We start from the raw sequence: 17535 nt of genomic DNA on the forward strand, positions 1-17535 counted from the left end.
AAAAAAAGTGATACTTTAAACATGAAATAATTTCAACATGTAAATTATAATTATTATATATATAATAATTTTTTAATTTTGAATGTCCAGAGAACCAGATTTGACTTTTTTTAGATATAATAATTTGCGCTTTTGTTCCTTAAAAGTGGATTTTCTTCAAAATAAGAATATGAAGTCGGTTTTATTTAAAAAAAGGCTCAAAGTGTTCGAGTATTTTTTGATTAAGGAACAGACGTTTCTGTTGTGTATATTTTTATTAGCAGGTCTGTCCCTCGTGTCGAGTTCAGGTTTTACAGAAACGCTCAGCAGCATTTTTACACAAAGCCGAGCAGACTGACCCTTCTCAGGTCACACAGCGGGATGTCGGGTGCATCAGTCGGACGGAAAAGGTACAAGTTCACCTGTGAGTCGGTGGTTGATGCTCATATGAGAAGCAGGCTATTACAGTATATTATAATCTGCTAATGTGACGACAAATAGTACAAATGCTAAGATTTCAGAGTAAAAATATTCTTCAGTGAGTATGACGCTGTAGCACACAATGTTTTTCACAGCAAACGCCAACAAACCGTGAATTTGATGAGGAAACGTAAACCGTTCAAACGATAGATTAGCATCGACTGTAAAAAAATACAAACACAGCAACATAAACATATTAGCTAATTCAGTGCATTATCAATAAATTAAAGTTTTTAAAAAATAGAATTACTGTTTTTAAAATAAACTTAATAACTTGGATAAATCCTTACAATCTCTGAATGTTCACCGATTTTAAATAATCTGATACATTAAATAAATTAGAAACCAAACTGCTCATAAGTATTTTTAAAAGTGCACAGCTGGGCTCGTGTCTTTACACATTTAAATTTAAACACTGTCAAACTTAAGTTAATAAATATTTAAACGGCAGACTGACGACAAAATAAAAAGCTGCTGAATCTGGGATGCTGCAGCAGAACATTCAGAAGTCAGAATAAGTCCAACGTGATGAAAGTTTTCTTCTTCACTGCATCAGGCAGCTGGAGCCGGGCAGGAAGTCCTGCACGTACGTGGTCACCGCCTTGGAGAGGTACGTCATGGTGCCGTAGCTGCCGCTCGGGGCGCTGTCGTAAAAAAAGGTGCAGATCCCGGTGGCCGGGTCCTTCTCCAGGAAATAATCGCTGGCACTGAGGGATTTCTGGAGATTGGGACAGATTAATCAACTTTAACGAGCGCGCACAGGCACAGAACATTTCTGAAGAAAACCCTGAAACAAAAAATGTCCAAGAACAAAATCTAAAGAGAAATAACCACGTTTAGATTGTTCAAACTGTAGCAGAACAAAATGTTCACGCAGGTGGGTCTTTAAGGTCGTCATGACAACCACACACCCTGCCAAATTGTTTAATGAACTAATAGTCCCACTAAAAATAACTCCTTTTTGTAATTTCTATTTTATTTCCTATTTAATATTGTCTCGACAGGAACACGTCGAGACCGTACTCTGAAGTTGGCAAACTGCCTCCAACTTTTAGCTACTGTTAGCTGCTGTTGCTTATTTTAGCTTTTATCTCATTTGGGTGATTTGAAAATCCATCAATCCGTCCCTCCATCCATCCACCCACTTACTTTACCCGCATCTTCTTTTAGGGTCACTGGTGCCCATATCCAGCAGTCACCGTGGGAGTGGCGGGGGACACCCTGGACAGGTCTCCAGTCCATCACAGGGACACAGAGACAAATGAGACAAACAACCATTCACTCTCTCACTCTCACCTAGAGACAATTAGTCACCAATCATAACATGAATGTTTTTGGTCTGTGGGAGGAAACCGGAGTACCCGGAGAAAACTCACGTATGCACGGAGAGAACATGCAAACTCCACCCAGAAAGGCCCCCAGCTGGGATTTGATCTAGCGACCTGCTCTCTTGAGAGGCAGCAGCTCTACCAACTGCACCACCGTGATGCCACTTTAAGCTAGTTTTGTTAATTTTAGCTTTTAGCTACAGTTTTAATAAATTTAACTTTCAGATTTTTTTTTTTATTGTAACTTTTTTAATTTGAGCTTTTTTCTTATTTTACTCATTTTTGTTGTTAGCTATACTTTAAAAAAAAAAAATAGATTTCACTTTTAGAAACCGATTCCTATTTTTACATTTTAGCCACTGTTTTCCTAATTTTCTCCACAGTTTTGTTACTTAAGATTTTGTCTTGCTACATTTAGCTTTTATCTCATTTGGGTGGTTTGAACCTTTTAGATATCCTTTTGTTAGTTTTAGCTTTTAAATGCATTTTTAATAAATTTAGCTTTTCGCTGCATTTTTGGCTTTTTCTCTCCTCTGCTTGCTTGAAATGTATCATTTCAGCTGCTTTAGCCTTTTCTCAGCAGTCATTCAGGTCAGCAGAGGTACCTGATCGTTGAGGAAAAGGTCGTTGGCCAAATGTAAAATTCGATCCACGTGGATGATTCCTCCGATGTTGTCCACGTCTACGTCCGCCACCAGGCCCAGGACCATGATGGTCTCCACCAGCAGCTGCCGGTACTCGGGCTGAGGGACGTGGTTCAGGACAGACTCCACCTGCACTGCAAACTTGATCTCCCCTGCTGTCATCTGCACAGAAACAAGAGTTAGACCCAGAGGTAAACTCTAACGAGCTCGGAGGCGTCGGCTTCACCTCTCTCGTGGTGGAGGACGGTAAGACGTATCCGTCGAGCGACAGGCCGTGGCACTTCTGCAGGATCTTCCACACCTTCTGGTAGAAACCCATGGGGACTCTGTTGATGGCTCCGTCCAGTCGGCGCCGCCTCAGCCACTGGCCCTGCTTCTCCTCCCAGTGGAAGTGGCCGTCTCCTGGACCGTGACCCACGGGGGACAGTATGCCGCTGGGGGTGGAGGGGCTGCTGCAGCGCTGTCGTAAGGAAACATTGGCAGCATTAAATCCGTTTCCCCACGCAGCTGTGGTTTATGTTAGAACCACCGCAGTTCCCAGATTTGATTGGTGGAGACGCATTCGGTGCACTGAAAAGATTAGTGACAGAAACATGTTCACGAGTCGGAAAAACGTTGTTTAAATGACCGTCACTCCTCGTGCAGTGACTCATGCAGATCATGACATCGTGTTAGTCCTCTAAGGAGAAGGCTGGCAGTGTTCACCATTTTTAATATCAACAGAAGAAAATCTGAATATTTAGACTGTTATTGTTTCCTCTGATGGGAAAATAATGTTTTTAATTTTATTTAAATAACAGAACTACAACTTGATGAAAGATTAAATCTGAGTCGGCACCATTTATTTTGTTGGTTTCCTACATCAAAACGTTCAGATCTTTACAGAGGTGGCTGCTGTAACTTTTGATTTTTGAATCTTTTGTACTTTTTAAAGTATTGAACTTTGTTTACAAACATTTTACCATAAAATACATTGAGATCTATTTGATTCCTCAAAAACATACTCTTTAAAATCTGCCAGAACCACAGGCTCTGATTTAGCCTTCATATACTACTTTTAGCTTCAAATTACTGTTTTGCTAAATTTAGCTGTTGGATGACTTTCTGCTTGTTTTAGCTATCAGCTAGCCAAACTACTTTTGACTTCACGCTAATCTTTTACATTTAAATTTTAGCTAGTCTTTAATATATTTAATTAGCATTTTGCTACATTTAGCTTTTAGCTAGCCTTTTACTATTTAAATAGACTTTGGCTACTTTAACTTGCCTTTTGTTACTATTATCCTTGCTGTCAGTATTTTTAGGTAGTTTGATACTTGAGCTTTTAGCTAGTCTTTTGCTAGTTTTACCTTTAGTCTTTAGTTTTAGTAACCTTTAGATTTAATTTAGCTTTTTGCTACATTTTAACTAACCTTTTGCTACTAGCTAGCTATAACCTAGCTAAATTCTACGTTTACCCTTAAGCTAGCCTTTTACTACTTTTAACTACTATTTAGCTTTTTGATTTTTTTTTTTTAGGTAGCCTTTTGCTACATTCAGCTTTTATTTATCCTTTTGCTACTTTTAGCTTTTAGCTAGCATTTTACTAATTTTAACTTTTAACTAAACTTTGGCTACTTTAAATTGCCTTTTTATTTAAATTGCCTTTTTATTATCTTTTGGCTAGCCGTCGGTATTTTTAGATAGGATTCGGTACCTACACTTTTAGCTAGCCTTTTGCTACTTTTATCTAGCCTTTTGCTACTTTAATCTTGTAGCTTTTTCATTTAAATAGCTTTTTGCTATTTTTACCTTTTAACTAAAGTCATACTTGTATAACTAACCTTTTGCCAACAGCTAGCTAAATTCTATTTTACACTATAGCTAGCCTTTTGTTACTTTTAGCCTACCAAGCTTTTTTGCCTCTTGGCAGTAGCTTTTTGCTAACTTTAGGTTTTAATATCCTGATGCATGCTCAATAATCCAGGTAGAAAAATCTAAAAAAAGTCTCTGGACATTCAAAAAAACAAAACAAAGCAAAACAACAAAAAAATGTAGAAACGTTTCGTCTCTTAGTTTCTCGGTTGGCCTTTTGTTAATTTTCTGTCTAGCATTTAATAATTTTACGGAGTCTTTGGTACTTTAGCGTTTTTGTGCTATTTTTGCTAGCTTTTTGCAACTTATAGCATGTTTTACTACTTGTGAGTAAGCTAGTCTTTTGCTTCTTTTAGCTTTAACTACTTGGTTCAGGCCTCTTCAGTAAATTTCAGCAACTCTCAGTATTTATGCTGAATTTGTACAGAAAAAGTATTTTTTCCAGTTTTTTGGGTCTTTTTAACGGCAATGCCATCCTTAACCTTCAACGTGAAAAATCAGTTGGATTAAGTTTTTGTCTTGTCAGGCAGAAGTTTTCATAAACTCTGGCATTTACTTCACATTATTTTGGAGATCTGAATGACAGAAAGCCCAAACTTTTGCATCCAGATTTTTTTTTTCAAAGTTTCTTGTAGATTCAAGACAAAAACGGTTAAAATAAACATTTAAAAGGCTGAATTTGATATATCATTCATGCTCGTGAGTGGATGAAAACTTCTGGCTGTAACTGGAAATCACAAAATGTGGTACAAATTCTTTAAGCACCAATTTGCTTGTGGTTTATGCTACAGTCTTCATGTTGATCACAACAAACAGAACAAGCTGCAGCTGAGATGAGAGGTTTTACCGTTGAGCGAGGGGAAGTGACATTGCTACTCAAGGAATGACCGCCACTGAAGATCTACACATGGGACATGGACAGAGGACATTTAGAGACGTGTACATACAGAAGACGTTTGAAAAGGAAGAGCATTTGAATAAAATAAAACCCAATACATGAAAAAATGCTAACATGGAGCAGCTTAATGTCTAGGTCAAAGAGCTGAAACACTTTGAAGAAAAGTGATTTTATGTCTAATGCTCTTCTACAAAAAGCACTTTATGGATGGATGTATTCACCGAGAGGCACAAAGCATGTTGTCCTACGGATAATGTGATGAAAGTTGCTCCAGCTGTGGAGGAGAGCGCTGAGCTAAACATGATGTTAACAGCCAGAGAGCGGTTTGAAAAACACAGTTTAGCCGGCGGCGGTTTGGCTGTTTAGGCCGAAGTTAGAAACATGCTAAATGTTATCAAAGCCAACCCACGCTGATCGGTCGAGAGCCGTCCAGCTGCAATCAGAACAAGAACAACGTCAATCACACAACGTCAAGTGAGACAAGAAAAACAGAGCACGTAAAATGAAATAAGAGGTGATCAGAAGTGACGAAATAATACAGGAAAGAAAAGGTAAAAAATAGGAAGCTGAGATTTGAAAATATGAGAAAACACAAAATTAGATAAGGTGAAAGAGATGAGACAAGTTGATAAGAGATCAAAAGAAATGATGTAAGAGATAAGATAAGAATATAAATGAGATGAGGTTCGATCAAATGAAACAAAACGAGACAAAATGAGATTTGAAGAATTGAAACAAGATAATGAAACTAAATGAGGTAAGATAAGAAAACAAGATGAGAAGAGTGGATGAGACTAGATGAGGTGAGAAGCCTCGCACCTGCTTGATCTCGCTCTTTAACCTGTGGATTCCTGTGCGCTCAGTCTTGGTGGCTCCAGTGTGACCCAGCTCATGGATGGAGATTGCAGGACTGGTTGCGGTGGACTGGATCGGACGCACTGACGGACAAATCAAAGAACAGAAATGAAAACACTTCAAGTATTTCACTCCAGTTCTCACACCTGAACTGTGGCTTATTGTTATATTTAAAAATCTAAAACAGCCGACGCTTGTCTTCACTTTCTCCACCATCAGGGAAATATGAACGCCATTCTCCCAGAATAAAATGTTCCCAAGTCGTTAGTGAGGAACAGTTGTTTTTCTTTCAGCTGCTCCTTCCTGCAGGGGTCGGGAACGCACATGAAATCTTTGGTTAGGGGCTTTACGCCGGAAGCTACCACAGCCACGATTCTGTGAAGGTTAAATCAGGACCATTTGTTTCCAAGCACTAAATTTGAGACCAGCTATGTCGTATGGTCTGGAGACGGAGACATGGACAAAAAGACAGGAGAAAGATCTGGAAGTAGCAGAAATGAAGATGTTGAGGTTCTCCTTAGGAGTGACAAGGATGGATAAGGTTAGGAATGAGATCATCAGAGGTACAGCACAGGTTGAACAACTGGGAGATAAAGTTAGAGAGGACAGACTGAGATGGTTTGGACATGTCCAGGGGAGGGACAGTGGGTATATTGGTAGAAAGATGTTAGAAATACAGCTGCCAGGAAAAAGACGAAGAAGATATACTGTACATGGATACAGTTAGAGAGGACATGGAGGGAGCTGGAGTGAGGACAGATACAGAGGACAGAGAAGGAGGACTCACTGTGGAGACCCCGATGAGGAAACGGCTGAATATAACATAGTAATGTTACATTAATAACAATATAACAGCATAAATATGACATACTGTGTGAGTTTCAGTCAAGCCGACCAGTTATCAGTGAGCTGTTTCCTGTATCTGCTTTGACCTCCACGACTGTAACTGTACATCTGCAACTGCCTAGACTTTTGGGATAAAACCATTTAAAGATGGCTGCCAAAGGTATTTAGTCTTATTAAACGACTTTAGGACAAGAATGGCTCTAACTCAGAGTTGAGTCCTAACACCAGTGGATTCTCATTTCGCTGTTAAAAGCGTAAAAACTCACTGCTTCTCTCGACTCCGAACTCTTTGCCGCTGAGGATGTGATGCAGCAGGTTCTTCATGTCGAACGGACTCAGGCTCATCAAACTCTCAGACGCCTCCTCCCCTACAATCATCACATGGTTGTTATTTCCACCGTTCGGTTCCACTTGAACAATTCTTTAAGGCTTTGTATCGTCCTACCAGAACAGTGCAGGCTGCGAGCCAGCTCCGTGGCCATCACCTGCATGATGAGTCCAATTCGGAGGCGGAGCATGTCTCCGAACAGAGCGGGCTGCGAGCGCACGTACATGGCCAGGTAGACCATAATTTCCTGTAGGACCAACACAAACGGGTCACACAGAAGAAGACCAGAGTCTAACAGAGGTAAAAGTTTGAAGGTTTACCTGCGTAAGAACAGCTATGCTGATATCCTGACCGCTGGCTTCATAAATCAGAGTGTTCAGCTCTTCTGGAGGAAGAGGCCTGCAGAGAAACACAACCACATTCATCCAAGTGTCCAAAAACAAACGCTGAGGCAGCGGGACATCTTACATCGTGATCACTTGTTCTCGTGGTTCAGGCGGCAGGCCTACAGTCAGCTGCTTGTGATGGGAGATCAGGTCTGTGCACGCCTGAGAGGAAGCCAGAAAAATCATTCACATCATCCCATTCCTTTTATTTGGACTGAGCACTGATCGTTCACACAGGCGTAGTTTCAAACACAACTCCATTATCAGTAACGTAACGTAAAGAGCAGATCAAAACAAATAATGAATATGGCCATCAGCTGGATCCCCAGTATCCTAAAGCTGATTTAGAAAAATGTAGCTGAAATGCTAAAGGCTAAAATGTACATAGGATTGTTGTGAGCATCTAATTTTCTACATCTTAAATGAAGTCGGGTTGTGGAGGCAAATTCTGGGTCTGACCAAGGGTCACTCTCCTCCCAGTGGGAGGCCTGGACAACCTCCACAGGGAGGTGTTACACCATATTCTGTGACCACCGTATATTGTGACCATAGGAGGCGCTATTGCTTTTTTACACCATACTTTGAAATACCCGATAAACACTATCATTCTGTGACCGTCTATATTTCCATAAAATTTGTGATTTTATTGGGCAGATGTTAATTTTTATTCTTTGGAGGAAGAGGCTGACTCTCCTTCCTCCAAAGAATAAAAAGTTAAATCTGATCACTAATATCATGACTATTATGAAAATATAGACGGTCACAGAATATGATAGTGTTTATCAGATAGTGTGACCACACTGTAACTTATAGAAAAATATTAAATACTTGAGCCAAACTGTTTCTGCTGACTCTCTACTTCCTCTAAGGAGTAAAAAGTAACATCTGACCACTAATATCATGACTATTATGAAAATATAGACAGTCACAGAATTTGATAGCGTTTATCAGATATTGCAAAGTATGGTGCAAAAATGCAAAAGTGCCTCCTACGGTCACAATATACGGTGGTCACAGAATATGGTGTAACGGAGGCATCCTGATCAGATGAACCTCCTCAACTGACTCCTTTCATGCAGAGGAGCAGCAGCTCTTCTCCGAGCTCCCCCCGGATGGCGGCACTCCTCCTATCTCTAAGGCTGAGACACACACGCACACACACAAAGGAAGATCAGTTCAGCTGCTTGGATCCAGGATCTGGTTCTTCTGGTCCTGATTCAAAACCTCATGACAGGTGAGGGTTGGAACAGACCAGTAAACCCAGAGCTTTACCTTTAGACTCAGATCTTTCTTCACCACGACTGACAGAGGCAATACCCTCATTACTGAGGAGGCCCCAATCCATGAATCCACCTCCCGCTCTGTCGCACGTCACTCGGAACAAGACACTCCCATACTGGAGCATCACGATGACGGTGAAAAAGAGGAGTGATGTTTTACTTGAGACCATCACCATATTATCTTAATTTTATTTGATTTTTTGTTTTTTATTGTGCAGCGTTTTTTGTTTCTTGTTAACACAAAGTTTAGTTTTGTTATACGCCCATCGAAAGGCGGACATATCGCGGTAGTCTCCGCACATCTGTAAACTTTCTTGTCCGGCCCAAAACCTCTGATCCGCTAAAAATAATTTTATTAAAGTTACTTCATGCATCATCACTAGATGAAGAGCTGCTTGCAGTTTTCATCACCCCAGCTCCAAGGTCAAGGTCACAAATCAAGGTCAAAGTTAAAACAGGGTCTTTGCTTGTCCAGGCCACTGCAATAGATTGCTGTATGGTAGTGTGTCGACGGGAGTACGATGAGCTGCACGTGTCTTGTTTTGATTAAATCTGGAGTCAGTCTGCATCTTTGGGTCCAGCCGCCTCAAACCTTGATGTGTTCAGCACTTTTTCCTGTTTTTAAATGTTTATACATGGAGTTTTGTTTGTTTTGTATCTGTGGAAGTTCATCAGGCTGATCTAACTCCGTTGTTAAGTTAATGACATGTATCTCATTAGTTTAAAACTAAAACAGTCAGTCTGTAATAATTTGGCCTCCTATTTGCTCATGTGTCACTGACCTCGGCGAGGACCTCCACTCTCTTGCGCAGAACACCAGAGATGTATCTGATGAGCCCCCACTCTTTGCAGGCTCCAGCCTGGATGTACAGCTCCTCCAACAGTGAACGCACGGTGACCCCACCCTGACCCGGGCCCGACAACTCCACCACCCAATCAGCTCCTCTGTTCAAGAGCACAAAAGCACAGGACAGCAAATTACACGAAGAAGCCCGGTTCAGTTCAGGTGGGTTGGAGTTTTGTGTATCTTTGCGTACTTTAAAACATAAAAAATGTAGAGGATATCAGCTTGGTCCTGCAGAGTGGGACACTCCTTCAGCTGCTTCACCAGCGCTGCAAAGTCCGTGTTCCCCTGAGAGTCTCGTGGCAGGTGCAGGTCCGAAATGCTCAGGTGCTGCAGAGGGAGGTGTGAGAGTTAGAGACACGCTCAGAGCTGTCCGAAGACCAGAAAATAAAAACACATCTTCTACCTTGGGCTGCAAGGCCTGTGGTCCAGGAGGAGGATGAGGAGCTACAAGAAGGTTAAGAGATTTGCGGTGCTTGCTCATGACCGGAGTCACCGGTAGATACAAGGAGGACTCTGAAATACACCCACACGTTTAAATACACAGCACTAATATAGAAGCAAACATTTACACTAAGGTTTTGATCAACTTGATCATTTGAGGACTTAATTCCCTAATTTAACCTAATTTATTTTACATAACTGCCAAATTTTAGGCATCATGTCTGCGTTCTTGAGCTTTATCTGGCCTGACTCAGACTTTAGTTGATTTACTGCATTCTGTAAAACTCACTGGGCATTTTTAGGCCCTGGACCTGAGCCATGAAAGACAGGATGTCTCTGGTGGTGTGCTCAGGACTGAAGACATGGTGCTGCCCCCTCTGGATGGGAGGAAGGTGGCGTTTGGAGGAGGTGGTGCTGTGGAGGATCTGCGTGAGGTACTGGTCAAACACGTCCTTAGAGCCCTCTGAATAAAAACACAAACTCCAAATTTAAATCAAACATAGCAAACCAATAAAACCTAAAACTGACCAGAGCTGTTCTAGCTCACCATCGGGGAGGTCAGAGGGGTTGAACTCGTTGTCTTCCTCCTCCATGTCGTCAAACAGGTCATCGTTGTCTTCATCCAGGAAGGTGAGGCGAGTGTGGAAAGAAGTGGTCTGAACATTGGAGAGGTCCGACATCTGCACCCTGTGGTGTCCCAACACAAACAGAACCCACGTAAAAATCAGGACTAAGGTTTAAACAGGAGTTTGGTTTAGTTTACGGACAAATGTCAAACCTCGCTCCTGCAAAGTAGCCGTCCTGCAGTTTCCTCAGAGTTGATACGATGCAGGGATCTACAGCATCTCCATCTTCAACTGAGAGAAAAGAAATGGAATCTAATTAACATTTAATTGGTTATCACCTTTAATTTACTAAACAAAATTATTGTCAGTTTTACACATTGAAACTTCAAGAACTGAAGTCTGTGATCTATTCAGTTCAGTTTATTTATATAGTGCCAAATCACAACACTTTACAGAAACATTCACATACATAGAAAAGCCAATTAGTAAAATTCTTTATCTGAGGAAGCAGCAGACTCGTTGAATCTTCAATTTGTTGCAGTCTCTCATCCCGAGCAAGCACAAAGGCAACAGTGGAAAGGAAAAACTCCCTTTTAAAAAGAAAAAAAAACCTCCAGCAGAACCAAGATCTAAAATGAACAGAACTTTATTCTAACAGCAACAAAAAATACAAAATAACTAAAAGATTAATTCCCAGCTCAGTGAAGGAACCCTCATAGACGTGCCGAACGCTGTTCGTACATCTTTGAGCTTTCTCTAATTAACTCACTGAAAATTATTTTGGGTTGTAATTTTCTAAAAGCAGAACTTTACACACTTCAACCACTTTACTAGGTCGACAATGCTGGTACCGGGTTGGACCTGTCTTGTCTCTGCCTTAATCCTTCAACATGGTGTTGCAAACGTTCCTCAGAGACTTTGGTTCATGTTGACATGTTAGCATAATATTAGCATCACACTGCTGCTGCAGATGTACCAGCTGAATATCCATGATGAAAATCTCCGGTTCCACCACATCCCAAAAGTTCTGGATTGAACTGAGATCTGGTGACCGTGAAGGCTGTTTGTGCCCAGTGAATCCAGACTCAAGATCAGGAGATATTTGTCCCATCTCTTATTGTCCGGGGGGGTTAGTGAGCCTCAGTTTCCTGCTCTTAGCTTACAGGAAGTGGTACCAGTGTGGACTTCTGTAGCTGCAGTCCATCTGTCGTGCGTTCAGAGATGGTGTTCTGCAGACTCTGTTGAACCAGTGGCTTCTTGAGCTGCTGTTGGTTTCCTTCCATCTCCAACCAGCCTGACCTCTGACATCAACGATTCATTTTCGTCCACAAAGCTTCTGCTCGCTGGATATTTTCTCATTTTCAGACGGTTCTCTATAAACTCTACAGATTGTTGAGGTGAAAATCCCAGCAGATCAGTAGTTTCTCTAACATGAAGACCAACGACGACGCCAAGTTCAAAATCACTTAAATTCCCTTTTATCCCTGTTCTGATGCCCGCTTTAACTCCAGCAGGTCGTCTTCACTGGATTCCTAAACGCACCGAGTCACTGCCGTGTGATTGGCTGATCAGCTGGTAACAATCAACTCTAATAAAGTGAATGCAGATTATAAAATAAATGGAGCAGATGCTTCAGGAGCCTTCATACCCAGCATGCTGCGAGTGATGGGAAAGGTCAAAGTGGGCCGTCCCGTCATCCTCCAGCAGGAAGACAGGTAGGCCAGCTCCGTTCGTAACATCTCCACGATCATCTGGTTGTCCAGGGCCAGGTAGAAGTGATGCTGATCCAGAAACTGAGCACAGAGAACACAAAATATTACCCACTCCTCATCATTATTATCAAAAGTCATTGTGGTTCTGAATATCTCACCTGAGGGGTGAAAATGTAGGATCGATTTCTGATCTCGTAGAACTTGGATGTTCCCAGGACTCCGATGTGTCTGTGGGGCCTCCCGCTCAGATTCAGCTTCTTGCAGTTTCCTGTGAAGGCGGCATCAGTTTTAAACTCCCACTTTACAGAAACGTGCAGCGTTTTGCTAAACCGAAAAGTGTTGAATACCGAGTCTGACGTAGACGTGGCTCAGGATGCGAGCAGGCATGACCCTGATGGGCAGAACTTCTGATATCGTCTGGACCGCAATCCCAAGGTCTCTTAACAACTCCTGGATCTCCTTCGACTCCGCGAGGACACAAACTGCCAAACAAACAAAATCAAACGTCGTGCCCTGCCCTCTACAGCGCATGTTTTAAATAAAAATTGGTGTTAAACACAAGAACTCATTTATAAAGTGCTCAGATTTGAGCTGAAGGTTTCAGAGAAGAGAAACTTTTTTTTTTTCCGATCTGACTGCCAACCTTGTACCACAACATCTGGTTTGAAGTGTGTGGAAAATCTCCTGTTGAGAGGATCAACCTCTCCCGCAGCTAAAAATCCCTTAAAAACACACAAAAAAGGAACAGAACATTATATCTACAGCATGTTTATGGAAATGATGGCATACGTATTTATTTGTGTTAGACAACAGCTTTTCCCTACCTCAGCCAGAAGACAGCCTAAAATGTAGAGCGACTGCCCCCACATGTGTGGAAGCTGACCCATGGCCACTCTGTCCACGCTGTGAGGGTTGCTGTACTCCTCTTCCACCTGTGGGACGAACAATAAAAATGAAGTTAGCATGAGTTTTCTTCTCCACCTTCAGCTCATCATTCGCAGCTACTTCCTCCACCTCAGTGCAATCAGCAGTGCAGCAGATTGCTCCTCTTCTTCTGTTCCTCCTCCTGAAGAACTACAAAGTTTGTAGCTCTCAGGAGGTAAATATCGGCTTTTTCTCATTGGCTCGACCTTGAGTTCAGTCTTTCCATTGGGTGGTCCAACCCACTTTCTGTTTGGTTCTTAGGACCTAGGAAGCCAAGTGATCCGAGTCCAGCTGAAGATGTGACGTCAGCAGACTGAAGGAAACTGATTGGCCAGAGAGTGATGTCAATCATGAGATAGTTTCCTTCACAACAATCAAACCCACCATTTTTAAAAACTCCAAATGCAGCATTCGTTTTTACTTTGTAAAAGTCTATATGATACATCCAATAAACTGGCAACACTGTGAGGCTATGAGGAAGGACAGGATTCAGACTCGAAATGGACTTGATTTACGGCTCTGACTAATAGAGGGAAGGAAGGTGGCCTTGACTGTCACGACACTTCAGGAAACCGAGGATGAGTGTTTGTGATTTTATTTCACCCATTTCCACGGTGCTGCATTGTGTTTGTCTTGAAAATACATTTTGGGCAGCCACATGATGGTGTTCCCACCCTTACTGAAGCGCTGCACTGAGTTAGATCAAAAAACAACCGAGAGCGTGTCGACGTGAATAGAGTCGACGCGAGTCATGATGAGACTGGAGAACAGAAAATAACATAACTGATGCTAAACGCATGTTTCAAACAGCGCTGAGCTTTGAAACAGGACACTTTTTTTGCCCTGGCAGTTATTAGCATAAATTTGGGCAGATTTTCCTCTTTAACACACAAAAAATAAAGATTTAACTGTGGGCAAATTGCACCGGCGTCAAGCTCAAGGCAAAGCTTATGTAACCCAGTTTATCCCTCTGTGCATCTGCGTCTTGTAGAAGACACCTCGGGTACTCTGCCTTGTGTTTTGGGGGTGATGGGTGAGGCGTGTTCCATGAGGAGACAGAGGCACCAGACACAGGGTTCTGGTGTGGTGAGACTTTGCAGCATTTATTTCGTCCAGCCTCACTTCTTCTCACACAACTTACAAGGAGTAAAAATAAACTGAGGGGAATATGGCAGCATGCACGCAAAAAAGAAGAAAACATCTCAGAGCTACATGTCCCTACTAGGACAAACATCTCAGAACTGCTGCATTTCCAGAGAACACCCAGAGTAACACACCATCTATTGGCATACTGATGTTGCTACCTTATACTTTTTGAGGGTTCTGATGCTCAAAATCTGAAACTGCTTTTGCAAAAGAAACAACCTGTTGACGTATCTGGGTCTGAGCGTTGAAGCAGGTAAAATGGACTGTTTTTAGCTGAAGTCTGCAGATTTCAACACCTCCAACCAGAAAATGAGCCCTAACACGTCATTCCAACCGCCTGTAAGTCGTTTGTAAGTATTTCTTTGATAAACGCTCTTTTGTAGGATTTAGTATCTGATATTTAGTATTACTGGTGTTTAGGGGAGTCAGTGGGTACCTTGTCAGGGGGAACAACGTAAAGTTCGGGCAACAGTTTGATGCCGTTCTTCCCTCGAATTAAAACACCTTCCAGGGCCTCCCGGTACTCCTCAACCTGCAGAGCATACATTAATTATTTAGTTATTAAAGTTATTTATTAACACGGAGACACCACCAACCGGTTAATATGATACATTCATCCATCTGCCCATACATTTATTTATTCACTACATTTTGAACAAACAAACAATAATCAAACATTTATATGTGTTTATCGTCTTAAATAAACTCAAGTTTCATATGAAGTGAAACAAAAGATTGTTTTTCATAAACATAGAAATTAATTTTTCACTAGAATAAAAAATAGACAATATTTATGTTTATGTGGAAAATGTTTTTTTTTTATCTGTTCAAATGAAGTCAGAAGAACCCAAATGGACCGGTGTGTTCTGTTGTTCCACCTGCACATGATCTCCAGCAAAGATCCCGTCCAGGATGAGGTAAGTCCAGAACACGGGCCACTCACACTCGATGTTCTCGAACAGTTTGAGTTCTGCCGGATCGTAGTGGAGTCGGGTCGGGTCCTGGTGATACAACGAGCAGAACCTCAGACTTCACTGCTTAAATACCACAATACGTAAAAATACTATAACATCGATTTTTACTTTGGTTGTTGTGTACATGTACAACAGATTTATTTTTGATGTCCACCTAGTTCAAGATGGTCGCCACAGCTAATCGACTTTAACGATCACAAACACGGCTCTAACTCTGTTAGTTTTAGCTAAAATTAGATGTGGTAGCTGAGAGTCATCTCCAACACAGATTCTGAGCGTTCCTGTCACATGATTTTTGATGTTTGACCAAAATGTTTTAAATTATTTCATTTTTCGTTATAAAAGCAGGATTTTAGTTTCAAATGTAGAATGCTGAGTTAGCATTGCCACCATTGTTTTTCTGTAGATGTTACTTTTCTGTATATTTTTAAACATTCATAATTCAAAACGTTCAGTTCATTATTATTTACAAATATCTTCATGACACTTTTAGCTTAGATAGCTTTTTGCTACTTTTAGTTTTGTTCTAGCCTTTTCCTATTTTAGGCATTAGCCATAGCCAACGTACTGCTAATTTTAGCCATAAGCTAGCATTTTGCTACTTTAAGTCTTTAGCTAACAATCGACTAATTTTAGCTTTTAACAAGACTTTTGCTACTTGTAGCTAGCCATTTACTATTTTTAGCAACAGCCATCAGTTTGCTACTTTCAGCTTTTAGCTAAACTTTTGTTACTATTTTACTTAGCTTTTTACCATTTTTAGCTTTAGCTAGCATTCTGCTACTTTAAGCTAGCCATTTGCAACTTTTAGCTTTAAACTAGCCTTTTTCTAGCTTTAGCATTTAGTTAACAATCAACTACTTTAAGCTTTTAACTAAACTTTTGCCTTATTTTGCTTTTAGCCATCTTTTTGCTGGTTATTGTTTGTAGCTTGTGCTTGCTAATTTTAGCTTTAAGCAAGCCATTTGTTCTTTTTGGCTTATAGCTAACTATGTGCTGCTTTTAGCTTGAAGCTAGCATTTTGCTCATATTAGTCATTATAGCTATTGCTCTTTGAGCTCTAAGAACACAGCTTCTTCAGTCAATTCCAGCTATCATTCAGCCTTCTTACCTCTTTAGGACAATGATATCCGTCTCTGATGAAGCGGCAGCAGCCATAGCGACCCTGAAAACAAACCGACGAATTAAAAAACTTCAAAGAGCAGATTAAATTACCGAACACGGAGCTGTAAATGTTCCTCTTGCTTAGACTTCACCTGCAGTTTGCTTATAATCTCTGACTTGGTGATGGCCACCAGGTCTGCATCCTCCACCGCGAAGGCGGGAAAGGAGATGACAGACAGGAGACCGGCGTCGATCTCCTTGGATGTGGAGGCTCTCGGTAACATGGAGCACAGGATGGCCTGAGGAGGACATAAAAATACGTGGTGAGGACATGAACGAGGAGCAGAGCTGATGTGGAGCCATCTGGAGGGAGGGCTGGCAGTACCTGACAGTGCTCCACTTCATCAGGCAGAACATGGATGACAGACTTTGGTCCTCCTCGAACGCCGAACAGATCCAGCTCATCGATGGCCTCCAGAGCTGCCTGCAAACATCCATCCGTACTCACAGATTGTGAATCTTTACTTCTGTTGAAAGCGGTAAGATTAATATGAATTTATATGAATGCTGAGAGGAACAGTACCTTAGCCATCCCTACAGAACTGCCATTGAGCTCCGGGATTCCCTGGTTGGTTTTGTCGCCTCGCTCCCACATCCCATAATCCTGCACAGGTGAAAAAAAAAAATCATACAGATGTATGTATTGATATATGTATTGATAGATGTATGTATGTATTGATGTATTGATGTATGTATTGATGTATTGATGTATGTATTGATGTATTGATGTATGTATTGAAGTATTGATGTATGTATTGATGTATTGATGTATGTATTGATGTATGTATTGATGTACTGATGTATTGATGTATGTATTGATGTATGTATTGATGTACTGATGTATGTTTTGATGTATTGATGTATGTAATGATGTATTGATGTA

At 41.2% G+C, this 17535-nt stretch overlaps 1 protein-coding gene across 1 annotated transcript in view; it reads right to left on the reverse strand.

Moving 5' to 3' along the window:
* Window positions 1-843: 843 nt before the first annotated feature.
* The window catches only part of phka2 (phosphorylase kinase, alpha 2 (liver)), a 26722-nt gene continuing 10030 nt past the window's right edge, over window positions 844-17535 (reverse strand). Inside the window, exons 6-31 of the mRNA XM_037690269.1 lie at window positions 17176-17256; window positions 16978-17076; window positions 16745-16891; window positions 16600-16653; window positions 15393-15515; window positions 14951-15046; window positions 13269-13376; window positions 13088-13166; window positions 12792-12926; window positions 12603-12712; window positions 12381-12525; window positions 10945-11023; window positions 10714-10853; window positions 10456-10629; window positions 10129-10238; window positions 9916-10052; window positions 9661-9823; window positions 7681-7760; window positions 7533-7611; window positions 7330-7459; window positions 7151-7252; window positions 6003-6121; window positions 5133-5186; window positions 2658-2891; window positions 2393-2593; window positions 844-1177 (exon numbers count right to left, since the gene is read on the reverse strand). Coding sequence (XP_037546197.1) covers window positions 1004-1177; window positions 2393-2593; window positions 2658-2891; window positions 5133-5186; window positions 6003-6121; window positions 7151-7252; window positions 7330-7459; window positions 7533-7611; window positions 7681-7760; window positions 9661-9823; window positions 9916-10052; window positions 10129-10238; window positions 10456-10629; window positions 10714-10853; window positions 10945-11023; window positions 12381-12525; window positions 12603-12712; window positions 12792-12926; window positions 13088-13166; window positions 13269-13376; window positions 14951-15046; window positions 15393-15515; window positions 16600-16653; window positions 16745-16891; window positions 16978-17076; window positions 17176-17256 — 3153 coding nt within the window. The 3' untranslated portion in view covers window positions 844-1003. The remainder of the gene's footprint in view (window positions 1178-2392; window positions 2594-2657; window positions 2892-5132; window positions 5187-6002; window positions 6122-7150; window positions 7253-7329; window positions 7460-7532; window positions 7612-7680; window positions 7761-9660; window positions 9824-9915; window positions 10053-10128; window positions 10239-10455; window positions 10630-10713; window positions 10854-10944; window positions 11024-12380; window positions 12526-12602; window positions 12713-12791; window positions 12927-13087; window positions 13167-13268; window positions 13377-14950; window positions 15047-15392; window positions 15516-16599; window positions 16654-16744; window positions 16892-16977; window positions 17077-17175; window positions 17257-17535) is intronic.

Source organism: Nematolebias whitei, chromosome 2 (genome assembly GCF_014905685.2).
Source record: "Nematolebias whitei isolate Nwh7 chromosome 2, NemWhi1, whole genome shotgun sequence".
Classification (NCBI taxonomy): Eukaryota; Metazoa; Chordata; class Actinopteri; order Cyprinodontiformes; family Rivulidae; genus Nematolebias; species Nematolebias whitei.